This window comes from Entamoeba invadens (assembly GCF_000330505.1).
Source record: "Entamoeba invadens IP1 unplaced genomic scaffold scaff_1105074725543, whole genome shotgun sequence".
NCBI classification, from domain to species: Eukaryota; Evosea; order Mastigamoebida; family Endamoebidae; genus Entamoeba; species Entamoeba invadens.
This window is the reverse complement of record NW_004191832.1, coordinates 52,860-67,100: the sequence shown is the minus strand read 5'-3', so window position 1 is coordinate 67,100 and position 14,241 is coordinate 52,860. Positions and strand designations below refer to the sequence as shown.

Sequence of the window (14,241 nt, the reverse complement as noted above, 5' to 3'; positions counted from 1 at the left end):
GATAGAAAAATAAAAAAACATAAAAAATGAATCGAAAAAGATGAAAATTTAAACAATAACAATTACAAATAAATAACATTAAAGGAACAATTTGTGAAAAAACGGGATAATACGAAGAAATGAGTTTTTTAATTTGAGAACGAATTGATTATTTTTTAATTTTATCAACTTCAAAGTCGGTATTTTTAAATTAAACTTTTGAGCTTTTGTTGAAAACTGTTTTAAAGAAACATTTGGACCAAAAAAAATAAGTTACATTTTGTGTAAATCGTAAAATGTGGTTTTTTACACAAAAATGTAAAAATCATACACTTTTTGGTCAAATACCAAATGGATTCTAGATTCGACAAGTTTTCCACTCAAAGCATTAAAAATGTTTAAACTTGAAAAGGACTTAAAAAATCATAAAGTCTTCACCAGAACAAATCAACATATACACTAGCCCAAGTTTTGCAAATGTCATGAAATAAACTTCAATTAATTATTTTTTCTTTTTTATGTTTTTGTTATAAAAATGTTATTTTTAATAAAAAATAATTTCTTATAATTAAAATGATTTTGTCTTATAACATAATTTCGGTTTTTTTAAATTTTTTGTTATTTTCAAAAATAAAACCAAAATTTACTCACTTAAGTGGGTTTATTCTAAAATGAGTACTAAAATATTGCCACTGTAATAAATTAAATTACATTCGATAATAAAAATAACTGAAATGGTTTTATTTCATATTTTAATTCAATACACTATACTATTTGTCTGAAAACAATTTAATTAATTTTTAAATATTTTATATTATTATATGTTTTATTAATATTGTTGTATTTAACAAAACTATAACAAGTAGAATGATTATTAATATAAAAATTACATCTTATTTTATAGAATAATAATATTGATATTATTTTTATAATTATTAAGAATAGTTGACATATTAATACAATTAATATATTGAAATATGTTTTTAATAGTGCACTCTGAAATACAACTATGATTCATTTACTCAACACTTTGAGTTAAGTTTAAACTTTCTGTGTCGATACATTGTAACTTTCTTCGAAGATCCAAATTTTTTCTATTTATGAGTATTCTTTGAACAACAAAATTCTGAAGATTTTCTTTAATTTTTCTTTCTTCATTATCATTGTTTTTTATTGAGATATTAGAATCATTATTGTGCTCTTTATTCTTCATCACAATGGGCACATTTTCACCTTCAAAAACCCATTCATACACAGGATCAACAATTTCATAACAATCTTCATAACAATTATCATAGCCTGCATGAGTCCAACAGTTGGTTATTATTGTGGTTGTCACTTCATCCCAAGCTTTAACACATATCTCTATTGCATTACCAACAGTGTATGTGGGCAATATTCTATTGAGATTTACTGAACTCAGAATAACATCCATAAAAAGGCGATGGTAATGCCTTTTAAAAGACATTATTATACCAACATCGTCTGGTTGGTATTTCGATGTCGAATTTTCAGGAAGGTACGTTATAATTATATGTCTCAACCCAGATAGTTCATAAACGTATAAATTCTTGTGATCTCTTCCTTTAAAAACGTATCTTTCATCAAGATCACAAAGCGCAGTTTCAGTTTTGATTTTCAAAGTGTGGCTGGGACAGTTGTCAACAATAAGGAGAATGGTGCGATCAGGAGTCAAGCGATCAATTTCATCGTCCCAATGTTTCAACCAAAAATGAAATATACACGTCTTCATCCATGATTTTTTCTGGCTGATGTATATATTTTTATAAGTAGTAAGGTGTGGGTCTTTAAACAACATAGGACTTTTAGTTAGGCCTATTACCAATAGAGGCCTCTTCTCTCCCACTAAAGAAGTACAAATCATTAAAGAAATGCGAGCCTTTGACGTTTTATACCCACTTTTCTGTGAATCATCAAGAGTGTTTTCTGGCAAAGCCATATAATACAAACCCATCTCATCGGCATTGTATACATCTTCTTTCTTATACTCACTAACAACCCTTAACAGTTCTTCAAAAAGAGTACGAACCTTTACCAAATCAACAAAAACCTCTTCGCCGTTAGTTTTGTACCTTTTTAATTGTTTCTTTTGCAAAATTTTGAGCCCACCCAATAGACGCGCCTTGATGGATAGTTTCTGAGTGTTCTTGAATGAATTTTTTAGCTTGGTGAACCAACATAAAATAATCAATTGGTATTCCCGCTTCACGAACTTCATGAAACCAATTGATCATTGCTTCCTCGAGTTCAGGGTTCTGTGGTTTTCTTTTGCGTTTTTGCGATGAAGGAAATTCCCTTAATGTTTCTATATAGATAAAATCCAACCGATAAATTTGTTTTGGAGAGATAACCAAATTTAACTGTTGTTTCACAATTTCTATAACTTTTTGTGTGTTTTGATAAAGACTAATAATGATTATAATTATTATTTTGTCTTCGACCCTCAGTGTCGTTCAAGTAATGACATGTTTTGACTGCATCGAACTTAAATAATTAAATAGTTTCAATAAAAAGTTTTGTCAATAAAACCAAGTTAAATCTTAAAAATATATTTATTAAAGTAATTGTGTATATTTATGTTTGTTGTGGCTATTTAACAAACATTAATCATTTCAATAATGCATTTATTTTTGTGTAAAAAATCACCAAAATATTTTTATAAATAATCAGCAAAATCATTTTTATTGTATCAACCCAAGCTAAAGTTAAAAAAATGTTTTTTTAAAGACAAAAAACAAAACGATCTGGTTTTTTGTTTGTTTTAAAATACAAATTTTGGACTCTTATCCAATATATACTGTATTCAATCTTATATTAAAAACGTTTTAATATTTAAAAATATTGTAAACTGTTTTTCAAAATTTTGTACTGGGGTTTCCCCAATTTTTGCATTTGTTTTGTTTGGTATTTTTGGAAATCAGTTTTTGTATTAAATTTCGATTATTTTTTAAGTAAAATGAGAAAAAATGTCTTCAAAAAATATTTTTTTTTACTTTGAGAATTTTTAAATTATTTCCCAATAAATTTTGAAATAACGGGATTTTTGTTTTTGAAAAACATGTGATTTATTACAAAAGTGCATCTTATTATAAAATTCTGATAAAATAAATGCAAAAATTTTCAAAGTCGAGCCTTCATTTATAATAAAATAAAATAAAAAACATATGCAAATATATCGCGTAATAATGATATACCGATGGTGTCGTCACAACAATAACTAAAATATCAAAACTTATAATTATTAAATGTTTGCTCTAATTTATTTTTTAAAAAAAACTTGTTATTTTATTTTCTTTTGTTCATAAAAAAAGAAAAAGGCACAAACATTATTTAAATTATAGTGTGCTTAATTTGTTGTCACTCAATAATAATATCATAAGTCGGAATTATGAAATATTAGATTTATTTTATTTATATCTTCAGGAACTTTTTGTTTCATTTTCTTTGTCCATAAAAGAAAACCACGTGTTTGTTTTCAATTGAAATTTGTTTTTTTATGAAACTAACATTTAGTAACAAAATGATATAAACAACAACATACCAATTTACTAACGTCTTTATCGTTGTGTAATTTGAGCTACAATGTTGAGTTTATGTTGTATGGTATCGAGTTAAAATCAAATCAAATAACGGGATCGTTTTTTTAAATACTGGCTTACAGTCCGATAATTTTTTGATATTGTACGAAAATAATTGAACGGGTATTTTTTTTCAAAACTAAGACTGTATTTTTGATTTTTTGTTTTTTTAAGAAAAATAAAAAAAATAAAAAACGGGACTTTAGGGAGTTCTTAAAATACAGCGGTACAGGCTTTTGAACTACAGTCCATAACAATAAAAGGAATTAAAAGATGGGCTATTGATTTGCTAATTGTAAAAAACTCACATTAAAATAATGTGGTTATTTAATACATCATTTTGTGTAATATTATTAAACTATTTTAGAGTTTGTTTCAAAATGTTGTCCTGTTAATTGATTAATCCATTATTATTTGTTTTAAAAATCAGGAATTAGCTATAATTATAATTAATTGAAAAAAAATTAAAAAAAACTTAAATATTTTAAACAAAATCTTATTATTTTCCAATGTTATTTACTAAAATACCCAGGACAACGTTTTCCAACAAACTACAATCGAAAAATAAATTTATGCAGATTTACAATATTATTTATGTCGCTTTTCACTTTTAATCAGTTCTTGTTTTTTGACTAAAGTCATTTACCATTGTTAGACACTTGGTTATAAATGGTTTTATTTTACAAAGAAAACAACATAAAATAATTTACAACGAAATATATTAATTAACTTATTATAAATATTAATATTTAAATTCCTTATTTTAAATGAAAAAAAATGAAAAACATTTGAGAGTCGAAAAGGGGTATATCAAAAGTTGAATAACAACAAAAGCGGAAGAAAATCTAACAATAATAATTAAAGTAATAATATAATTTTGATACACATTTATAATAATAAATTGAACTAAAATAACAATTTCTACAAACGGAATGTCATCTTATTTACTTAACCAAACAGTTGAGCATGATATCACAACGAAGTACCAAAGTGTTTTAATGTTCTTGTTGTCTCAAACTACTTCATTTGTGGTGAGTTTATCTTCATATAGTTCAACCAAATCATCTCATTTTGTGACGATCAAAGAACTGACTTATTTTGGCGACGACATCTTCACCATCAATTTAAGAGAACTCGTCAACGAGCGTGCGAGTCAAAATTTTGACGATTTATGTAAAGAAAAAGTCTCGAAAAAAACAGCTGAAAGAAGAGTTGTGTATGGAAAGCCGTCCGACTCTATTCACTTTTTAGAAGACTTGTTATACATAATTGGAATCGATTGCTTTTGCCAAATCGGCGACAAAGTTGGGAATACAACTCGACTTGAAATTGGATTTCAGAATGGGACAGTGTGGAGTGCTGGTGATGTTGAAAGGGTTGGAGAAAGTGTGAATGAATACATTTATTCAAAATTAAATGGGAAAAAAGAGGTGTTAATTGAAAGAATTGAACTAATAACATCGCTTGGTATTATCACGGGTAAGTATTAAATTAATTGTAAATATTGTAAAATATTTGGTTTTGAAAGTTTATTTTTATTTTAGATTAATTTTTTAATAAGTGTTGGTTTTTGTATCAATGTTTTGTGGACAATTCGACACTACACAACACAGCCACACGTTTCTATTTTTTTCTGTTTCAGTAAATTAAATATATTTGTGTATTTATTTGGTTTGAATGGCTTCACTAAAATGTGTTGATTTGGAATCTATCACTTAACAAAGACAAACATATTTTTTTAGACAATTCATAATAAAAATGGGTAAAAAAATTTATATTGAAAAGATGTTATTTTTTGTAAAATTCATAATATTGTAGCAACAGCGATTATTTAAAAGAACAACAGTGTAATTAAATGACTTTCACGCGTTATTTCTTTAACAATTGTTAGAACATTGTTATAACAATAACATGACACATTTAAGTTGATAATTCAATGTTAAGTTAAACATTTCACAGATTTAACAGTTAAAAAATATCAAAAAGTACAATTATTATAACAATTAACCAAATTCAATGTTCATTGTTGTTTTAAAATTACAAAAAAATCAAAGAAAAGAAAAATAATCAAAAATTATCGTGACTTTGGAATATTATCAAAATCGTCCAAAAAGTGTCCTTTACTCTTGTGGTCCACCATGTACTTATACAATTGCCCAACTGTAGGTTTGTTTACTCGAATGACTTTCACAAACTCTCGAATTTCATTGCCAAATGGTGTATCATTAAATGTGTTATAAATCATATCTCTTCCATTCAAAGCACATGCACACATCTGTATAATGAATTTAAGTCTCATATCTCCTTTATAAGCACCACTTCCCCATTTTCCCGTTGAAAATATTGGTAGTGTCTTCTCCGTTTCTTTCGCACCTCTTTCTGTTGCTGAAAGCACTTTATGAAGTTCTCTTTCTATACCCCAAGGCAGATATTGGCCGTTCTTTCTGTCTCCACCTTTCAATGCGTCAAAAGCGGTCCAGTCGTGTTTTCTTTTTGTTATTATTTATACTGTTCTGATTGAAATATAACATTTAAATTATAATAACTACTATAATTATATTATATAAATTATTTATATATTATAAATAATATATATATTATATATATTATATATATAATAATACTTATAAGTATTATAGATATTATTATATTATTATATTATTATTATTATTATTCATTATTATTATTATTATTATTATTATTATTATTATTATTATTATTATTATTATTATTATTATTATTATTATTATTATTATTATTATTATTATTATTATTATAATAAATACAAAACAAACTCCTTCTTTGAAAACACCTCTTTGGTTGTGTTATATCCATGGGAATATCCTTCCCCATCGGAGTATTTAATTACATTATACATCCGAATAGAATCTTTGTCTTCCATCCCTTCACATAGTAATAAACTGACTAAAGACTCTGGACATTTCAAAAAGAGGATCTCTTCTTGCACCATACCCATATTGAGCACACCACCGCCAATATACTTATTAGCAAAGTCCGCCTCAAGTGCTCCCTGTTTATCTTCAATAACACCGACATCATCGACTTCGACATTCCCAACGACTTTCACTTCACTTCTTGCGAAGTCAAATTTTTTCACAACATTTCTTTCAACCACAACAATTTCATCTAAAACTTTAGACTGTTTCAAATTTTCAATTTTTGTGGAATCCACAGTGGAGTCCAGTTTTGCTATTTCGTCGTCAAGTGCCGTGTCGTCCTTTGAGAATCGGAGAATGCCGTCAAAGTAAGCGATGTACGCACGAAGCTTTGTCGCCTGCACTTTCCCGCCAAAGAAGACGATTGGGAATATTGAGACGTCTCTGAAGGTCTGGGGAAGTGTATAGAATCCCAAAAGCGACAACGCAAGAAGCCCCGCCACCTGGCGACGGGTCAATTCCACAACGCCTTTTGTAGTCATTTTAAGTTGTGGAATTGGTGACTGAATATATTTCAATGATAATATTGCAAGATCAAAAATGACTGGGAGTGTTATTGTTGTGAAGTGTTTGGTCTCCTCAGTTGAAAGATTTTTTAAGACACGAATGAGTTGACAAGAGCCTTGTGTACTTGTCAAAATTTGAGTTAAAGAACCAATAGAACTCTTTGAGGTTTTTAGTGTGTTGATTATTGCTAACACTTTTGGAAACAGATTGGGAGAACCTGGGTGTGGCAACGTATTCGAAGGAACAGCTACAGAAGATGGAACTACTTCCACTTCATCGTGAAAGATTTCACTTTTGTAAATTTGTGAAGAAGACATATTATTTATTGTTAGTTTCGTGTTTATTTGTATTTGATTGTATGAGGCTTGTCTGTATATTATTTAGAAGAGTTTATATTAATAGAAACCAATTATTCGAAATATAAAAATTAACCATTTTATTAATTGCCAAGCTTCAAAATGTGGATTTAAATAATAAAACTATCTTATTATAATTATTAATAATAATTTGATTGTTATAATGTCGGCTTTAAAACATGAACATGTAATATGCACGGTATTGTTAAAACTATTTATATACTACACATTTTATATATATCATAAATTAACAGCCAGAACCTTTTTCATTTTTGTAAAGTCATGTTCGCCCACAAATATTGTTCTTCTTGTTTCTAAGCTTTTACTTCATATTTTCTTGAGTTGGAGTAATTAAATTATGTTTTGAGAAACAATTTAATAACAAATTGTAATCGTCTGATACTCCACATCACTTGAGGCACTTAATGGTAACTTGCTATTGGTTCTAAATATTCTTTTATTGTTTTAGTAGAATGTTTGCTAGTTCAACAAATTTATAAATCATTTTACAACAACACAGTAACAACTGTGTTTAATATAATCAATTATGTCTGTTTTTGTGAAAGTATCAATTAAAGATCAATAAAGTAACCCAAACTTGAAACATCTTTTTTGTAATAATAATCCTTTTAATAGTGAATCAACGTCGTCCCGAATAGTGATTTGAAGAGCTAATACTTTATCATGTAATCATTATACGGTTTATAATAATTCATGTGGTTTGTTTTGTTGCAAGTTGACGATGCAAATAAGCAAAACCCCATCTTAAAACAATACAGATAAACTGAATTATGTTGTGTTTTGAATACAGAACAGTTCCACACGTGCTCTTATTAAATTTATTACATTTGTAGGTGGATATATGTTTGTTCATATCAATCTTAATAATATTTATTTTCGTTGTTTTTTAAAATATATTAAAATGTCATAATGCTATGAAATAGAGTTGGTAACACAAACAAATTATTTTTTTAACAAAATACAGCAGAGTTTCATAAGAACTTTATTTTTCAATATACAGTAAAAAAGTGTCTTTTTGTGTTTTTTATATTTGTAAATTAAGTCTATTTGTAAGTCAATTGACTAATCAAATGACTTAACAACATTTTTTGCCGTTTGTTTGCAACAACTATGTACAAAGTGTAAAGTGGTTTGATACGTATCAAAGCGTTACATCCAAAATTATAAGAAAACGGTAGAGTTATTAACTCACACCATTTTACTGAAAAAAACCCAAATAAAAAGGCACAGTCCATATTGATGCCAAGATTTCAAAAGTCGTCCACAATTATTTTATATCTATTATTATTATTATTATTATTATTATTATTATTATTATTATTATTATTATTATTATTATTATTATTATTATTATTATTATTTAATTATGTATTAAATTTTGTGTTTTTACACAAAAAACTAAAAACTGGATAAATTTATTTTTTTCGCGTTGAGAACTTTTGATAGATAATGGTAGAGTGTGTAAGAATCAAAATAAATTTAAAGTATTTAATAAAAAATAAATACTATTTTTAACTTTTTTTATTTTATTCCTTTTTGATTTAAAAAATGAATAAAATATTCTACACATCTATTAATAGTAAAAATGATGTATTTCAAACACTTATGGGAATTATTATTGTATTGATCATTTTTGATGAAATTTGTTTTTCAAAATTGTTATAAAAATAATTTAAAAATAAAACCCTATAAAAAGATAATAAACATATAATATATTGAAATATAAACTTTAGAATTATTCAAAATTTTATTAACTTAAAAATCAAATGAAAAAATTTGATTGGGCATTCCCATTAACAATGGAATGTAGAAAAGGCTTATCAATGGATCTCCAATTAAACTTTTCTTTTGGAGCTCAAGCCACACCATTTAACATTTGTAAAGTTCCTCCAAAACCAACTTTCTTTGAAACGGAACCAGAAATCACAAATGAAACTAAATATTTCGAAAATCCAAATGAAAAAGATCCCATATTTATCAGAAATGCATTTTTAGCATCAAAACATATTGATCAACACTTTGAAATGTACAATGCCAGGATGAAAGAAATATCTAAACAATACTACGAAGAAAATGATATTCATGAAGTATTGTTTCCTAGACAAATTGTTCCATCTACTCAATTGAATCTCAAAAGAAAAAAAATATTACAATGAAAGAAAAAACGACTTGTATACACAAATATATATTTATTATTCTGATTGTAAAAATTATAATAGAACTGCCAAACAATTCAAATTGCCTCCTTCAACCATCCACAATATCATTGAAAGGGTTAAAAATGGAGTGTCTCTGACTGGTAACTAAAAAGGGAGGAAATCGGGGCACAATTACAAATTTGATTATAATACAATAACAATGATACTCGAAGAAATAAGCGCGAACAAACACACAACCTTAAAATTGATAACAAAACATGTAAACGAAAAAAAAAGAGATGAATGGATGGAAGCTATAGCTCGGTACGAATCTTATTCAATGAGAGATGAACACGAAATTAAAGAGATGTTGAAACAGAAAAAAGTCAGTTTAAGTGGTGTACACAGAATATTAAAGAGACTAGGAGTGACACTGAAACTAGTCAAAAAAGAACAATTTAATCGAAACGTCAAAGTTCGGATTGAACAAAGAAAAATGTATGCTGATCATATCGAATATTTGAATTATTTCCAATTCGTTTATGCATATATAGACGAAGTTGGAGTCAACTTTAATCACACGAGAAGACAGGGTTATTCGTTTATAGGCCAATGTTGTAGTGTTGAATCCAAAAACATAAGAGAGCCAAATTTAACCACGTTTGCCATGGTGGTACCGGGTAAAAATTTGGTGTTTCGTATTAGTAGTAAAAGCTCCAATGTTATTTTCATCAACAGCGTCAAAGAAGTTTTTATTCCACAATTAATAAAGTGGTATGGTCCAGTTTTTATACACTTTGTAATTGATAACGCATCAATTCACAAGAAGGATATGATATTGGTGTGTCAAGAGTACGGAAATATATGTAACATATTTAGTACCATATTCACCTCAATTAAACGCTATCGAAAAATGCTTTTCAGCAATGAAGTCTTATTTGGCTGAGATTCTAAGTGATAACGAGTCGTTCAAAAAAGCATTGAACTTTATGAAATGTTACGAATATCATGATTTGATACTCAAGGATGTACGAATGACTAACATAAATATAAAAATGTTTTCGTCTTTTGTTGCAGCTTCATTGCTTTGGGTGAGTTCTCAAAGTACATACAATTTCCATATTAAAACGTTTGAATGGGTGAAAAGAGCAAAAGAAGGGTTTCGCTTTGAGAACGACGACAACTTAAACAATAAAATTGTTCGAATTGAAGTACCGATCCCTGACGAAGAATTTGTGTTTAGTTATAATGATAATAACTCACAAAGTACTGTAAATTTTATATCCAGAAATGATGTACTTCATGTTTTGACGTATGACCCATTTACGATTAAAAATGAAAAGTACTTTACAAATTGTGAACGCTTTTTTCAAGAAAAACGTCAAGAAAAAGAATTGTATCGTTATAATGAAGGAAAAAATAACTACCAATTTGAACACAAAATCATTCCTGATATTTCTGACACTTTTGCAATTCAGGAAAATAATATAATGGAAGAATGTGATTATTATAATGAAGAAAAGTTGAAAAGTGAGTGTTCAAAAAGTGAATATATGTTTTCACAAATTTCAACAATAAAATGTTGTGACGATATTGATAAAAATACAAGTCCAAAACTCATATTACCTCGAGAAATTGATGAATCAACAATCGACTTAATTCATCAAAAAAATCAATATGATGATGAATGCAAATGTTGTGTTGGGACTCAAATTCAATTAGAAAATAGTTTTAACCCAATTATTGACAATACATATCATTCAAAATCTTGGCAATATTGGGGTTATTATGATCCAAATGATTACAGAAGAGATACCACAACTACAAATGAAATTAAAGAAAATTGCTAAAAATGTTTAACAAATTCACAAATGGAAATAACAAAACAAATTTGTCATTCTTCATTTCAAAATGGTACTAATATAGAAGAGGGTCAAACAATCGGAATTGGTTGGAATTTTGGGGATAATTTGATGGATTTGAGTGATTTAGATGATGAAGTTATAATTGTTAAAAAAGAAATGGAAGTTATAGACTTGGATGGTTCTTTAAAATATGAAAATATTGAAAATGCATATTCCGAATTCTTGAATTATAAAACATCAAAAAAACAAATGGAATTTGATTATTCAAGAATAAATTCCTAGTTGATTTTTATGGTTAAACCAATTATAAACTTGCCATATTCTACTGATATATCCGCAATTCAAAATGTCATAACTTCTGAAATGCTTAATACAGAAATACTCGATTTGTATATTTTGTGGATTAAACTGAGAAATGTGTGCTTGTGGAAAAGATCGATTTGTTTAACTGATTGGAATAATTTTACCGATGGTGGAATTATAAAGAAAAGAGTTAGAGAAGCGATCAAAAATATGGGTATTTGTGATACTTTTTTGCTTCCTGTTTTTTATAATTCACATTTTATGTTGTGTGGAGTATTTTTTGTTGATTCCTCAACACCCATCATAGCCGAGTTCAACAGCATTAAGAATTACTCAAGTAGATTTCTTAGAAAAGTTTCCAAATTTCTTAGAGATGAATTCGAAAAACAGAAAAGAATTAATTTCAATTTAAAATGGGTTGTTGAAATACAAACTCCAATTCAATTTGACTTAATATCATGTGGTTCTTATTCGTCTTATTTTATAGAAGCGATATTCAAAAGCAATCCAAGATGTGTCAACGACATCCATAAGTGCTTTTCTGATTCATCAGCTTTTAATTTTCGGACTGAAATTTTATCTTTGACATCAGTCGACAACATACAAAGAGTTCTTAATCTTATTTCTTATTGTTGAATTAATTGTGTAATTTTATTTTTTTTTCTTCCCAAAAATGCATACTTAATAAAATTGTCCTATTAATATAAATATCAAGGGGTAGTATTCAATTTTTAAATCAAAAAGGAATAATTAATTATATATTTTAAATCAAATTATTTATAAAAATAATTTTCAACCATCAAAAAAATATTCATTTGTCAATTTTATCTAAAAATAAACTTATTAATAACTTGTAGTGTTGAATTTAAAAATAAAAATACAGTTTCAAGACTTATTTTATTGTGTTATCTTCACTGTAATTAATGAAAATACTGGCTGTATAAAAAAATATTTGGTTTGTTTGATGTTCTATTTTTATAAAAAGGGGTTTTTTAATAATTTGATATTTTAAAAATTGGTTTGTAACAAAAATGTTATTTTATGTTAAGGTTAATTATAATATAACAAATTAAAACATTATAACTTTATTGTGATTTTATATTGACAATTTTTATATCTATTTTTTGACTTTTCAAATAACAGTTATTGATTTTTGAATAAAAAAAACAAAAAATAATTATTTTAATAAATTATTAACTAATAATAAAACACACTTTAAAAAATAATTGATATGTAAATATATTAAATATGACTAAAATATACCACCAAATTTGAACTACCACATCAAGAATTGTAATTACAAACAAAGCAAAATTAAAAAAATCAATACCTTTTATTCAGACTTTAGATAAACACCAATATTATATTTTGAATAAAAATACACAAAGAATGATTCAATAAAAATAAAAAGAGACACAATGGTGTTGTTTTCACTGTATTTTTAATAAAAACAGACAATACAATTTTTATAAAACTTTGTCGTGTTATTTTTTTTACAAATAATACAGAATGATACAAGTAATATGCATTGAATATTCAATTAAATTTTAAAAAGTCAAAAATCACATAAAGATCCAAAAATCTTGTGTTTCAAAACAAATTAAATGATTGATTGTGTCATTCTTCGATAAAAAATACGATAATTAAAAATAGATAAAAAACATCAATATTTAAAGCAAGAATTTAATAATCTAAAATATCAATTAAAATATGACAATTTATGTTAACCATATTGTAGTATATCGTTACAATCTTGTATACGACCAAATGGATTATATTCACAATGAAAGCTGAAATTTCAAAAGAATGCAAATAATTTGTTTATGCAAATTAATGTAAAAGTGACAATTAAACAAAACTTAGTTTACATACACACATAAATACATACAGCGATAATATCAACAATGATACTTATATACAAGAAAAAAATATTAAAAAATATCTTTCCACAAGGCAAGAATTATTTAATTGGTGTGTTGTTCGCATAAAATATTTAAAAATTGACAAATAATATACTCAATTCACAACACACACTTTAGAAGGCGTCACCAATAAACAAGTCACAAAAAATATACAAAAATATTCTATTCATCACAAGATTATTAGAAATCAATGAAACACCTTCCCATTTGGTCAGTAAAGCGATGTTTTAAAAAATCACACAGGTTGTTTTTTCTTGTTCAACATTTAATATATTAACCACGTAGAATACAAGGGCCCAATGATAGTTTTGGGTTGATTTGCCGGCTCATGACGAGTCGGCAAATCATGTAAATAAAATTTACATGATATATATACATGATTCAAATATTCCTTAAACAACAACACAACCACTATGACTATTGCATTGCAAAATAGTCAATACTCGTCCTTCAGATATACACATGGTAATCATTATTAATTAATCAAACAATATATAAACATCGCTAAATGACACACAAACGCAATCATATAAACAAACACAATGATTGAACATTCAAATACTTATCACCATCAAAACTTATATATTTATCATT

General features: G+C 26.6%; 2 protein-coding genes across 2 annotated transcripts; one reads left to right on the top strand and one right to left on the bottom strand.

Moving 5' to 3' along the window:
• Positions 1-4,510: 4,510 nt before the first annotated feature.
• On the top strand, positions 4,511-5,068 carry EIN_281170 (hypothetical protein; the record flags this gene model as incomplete). Its single annotated transcript, XM_004185054.1, has 1 exon — positions 4,511-5,068. One exon carries the CDS (start codon positions 4,511-4,513, stop codon positions 5,066-5,068), a length of 558 nt encoding a protein of 185 aa, XP_004185102.1.
• A 584-nt stretch (positions 5,069-5,652) lies between these two features.
• EIN_281160 (poly ADP-ribose glycohydrolase, putative) lies at positions 5,653-7,359 on the bottom strand (the record flags this gene model as incomplete). Its single annotated transcript, XM_004185053.1, has 2 exons — positions 5,653-6,067; positions 6,374-7,359. The coding sequence occupies 2 exons, from the start codon at positions 7,357-7,359 to the stop codon at positions 5,653-5,655; spliced, it is 1,401 nt and encodes a 466-aa protein (XP_004185101.1).
• Positions 7,360-14,241: the final 6,882 nt, after the last annotated feature.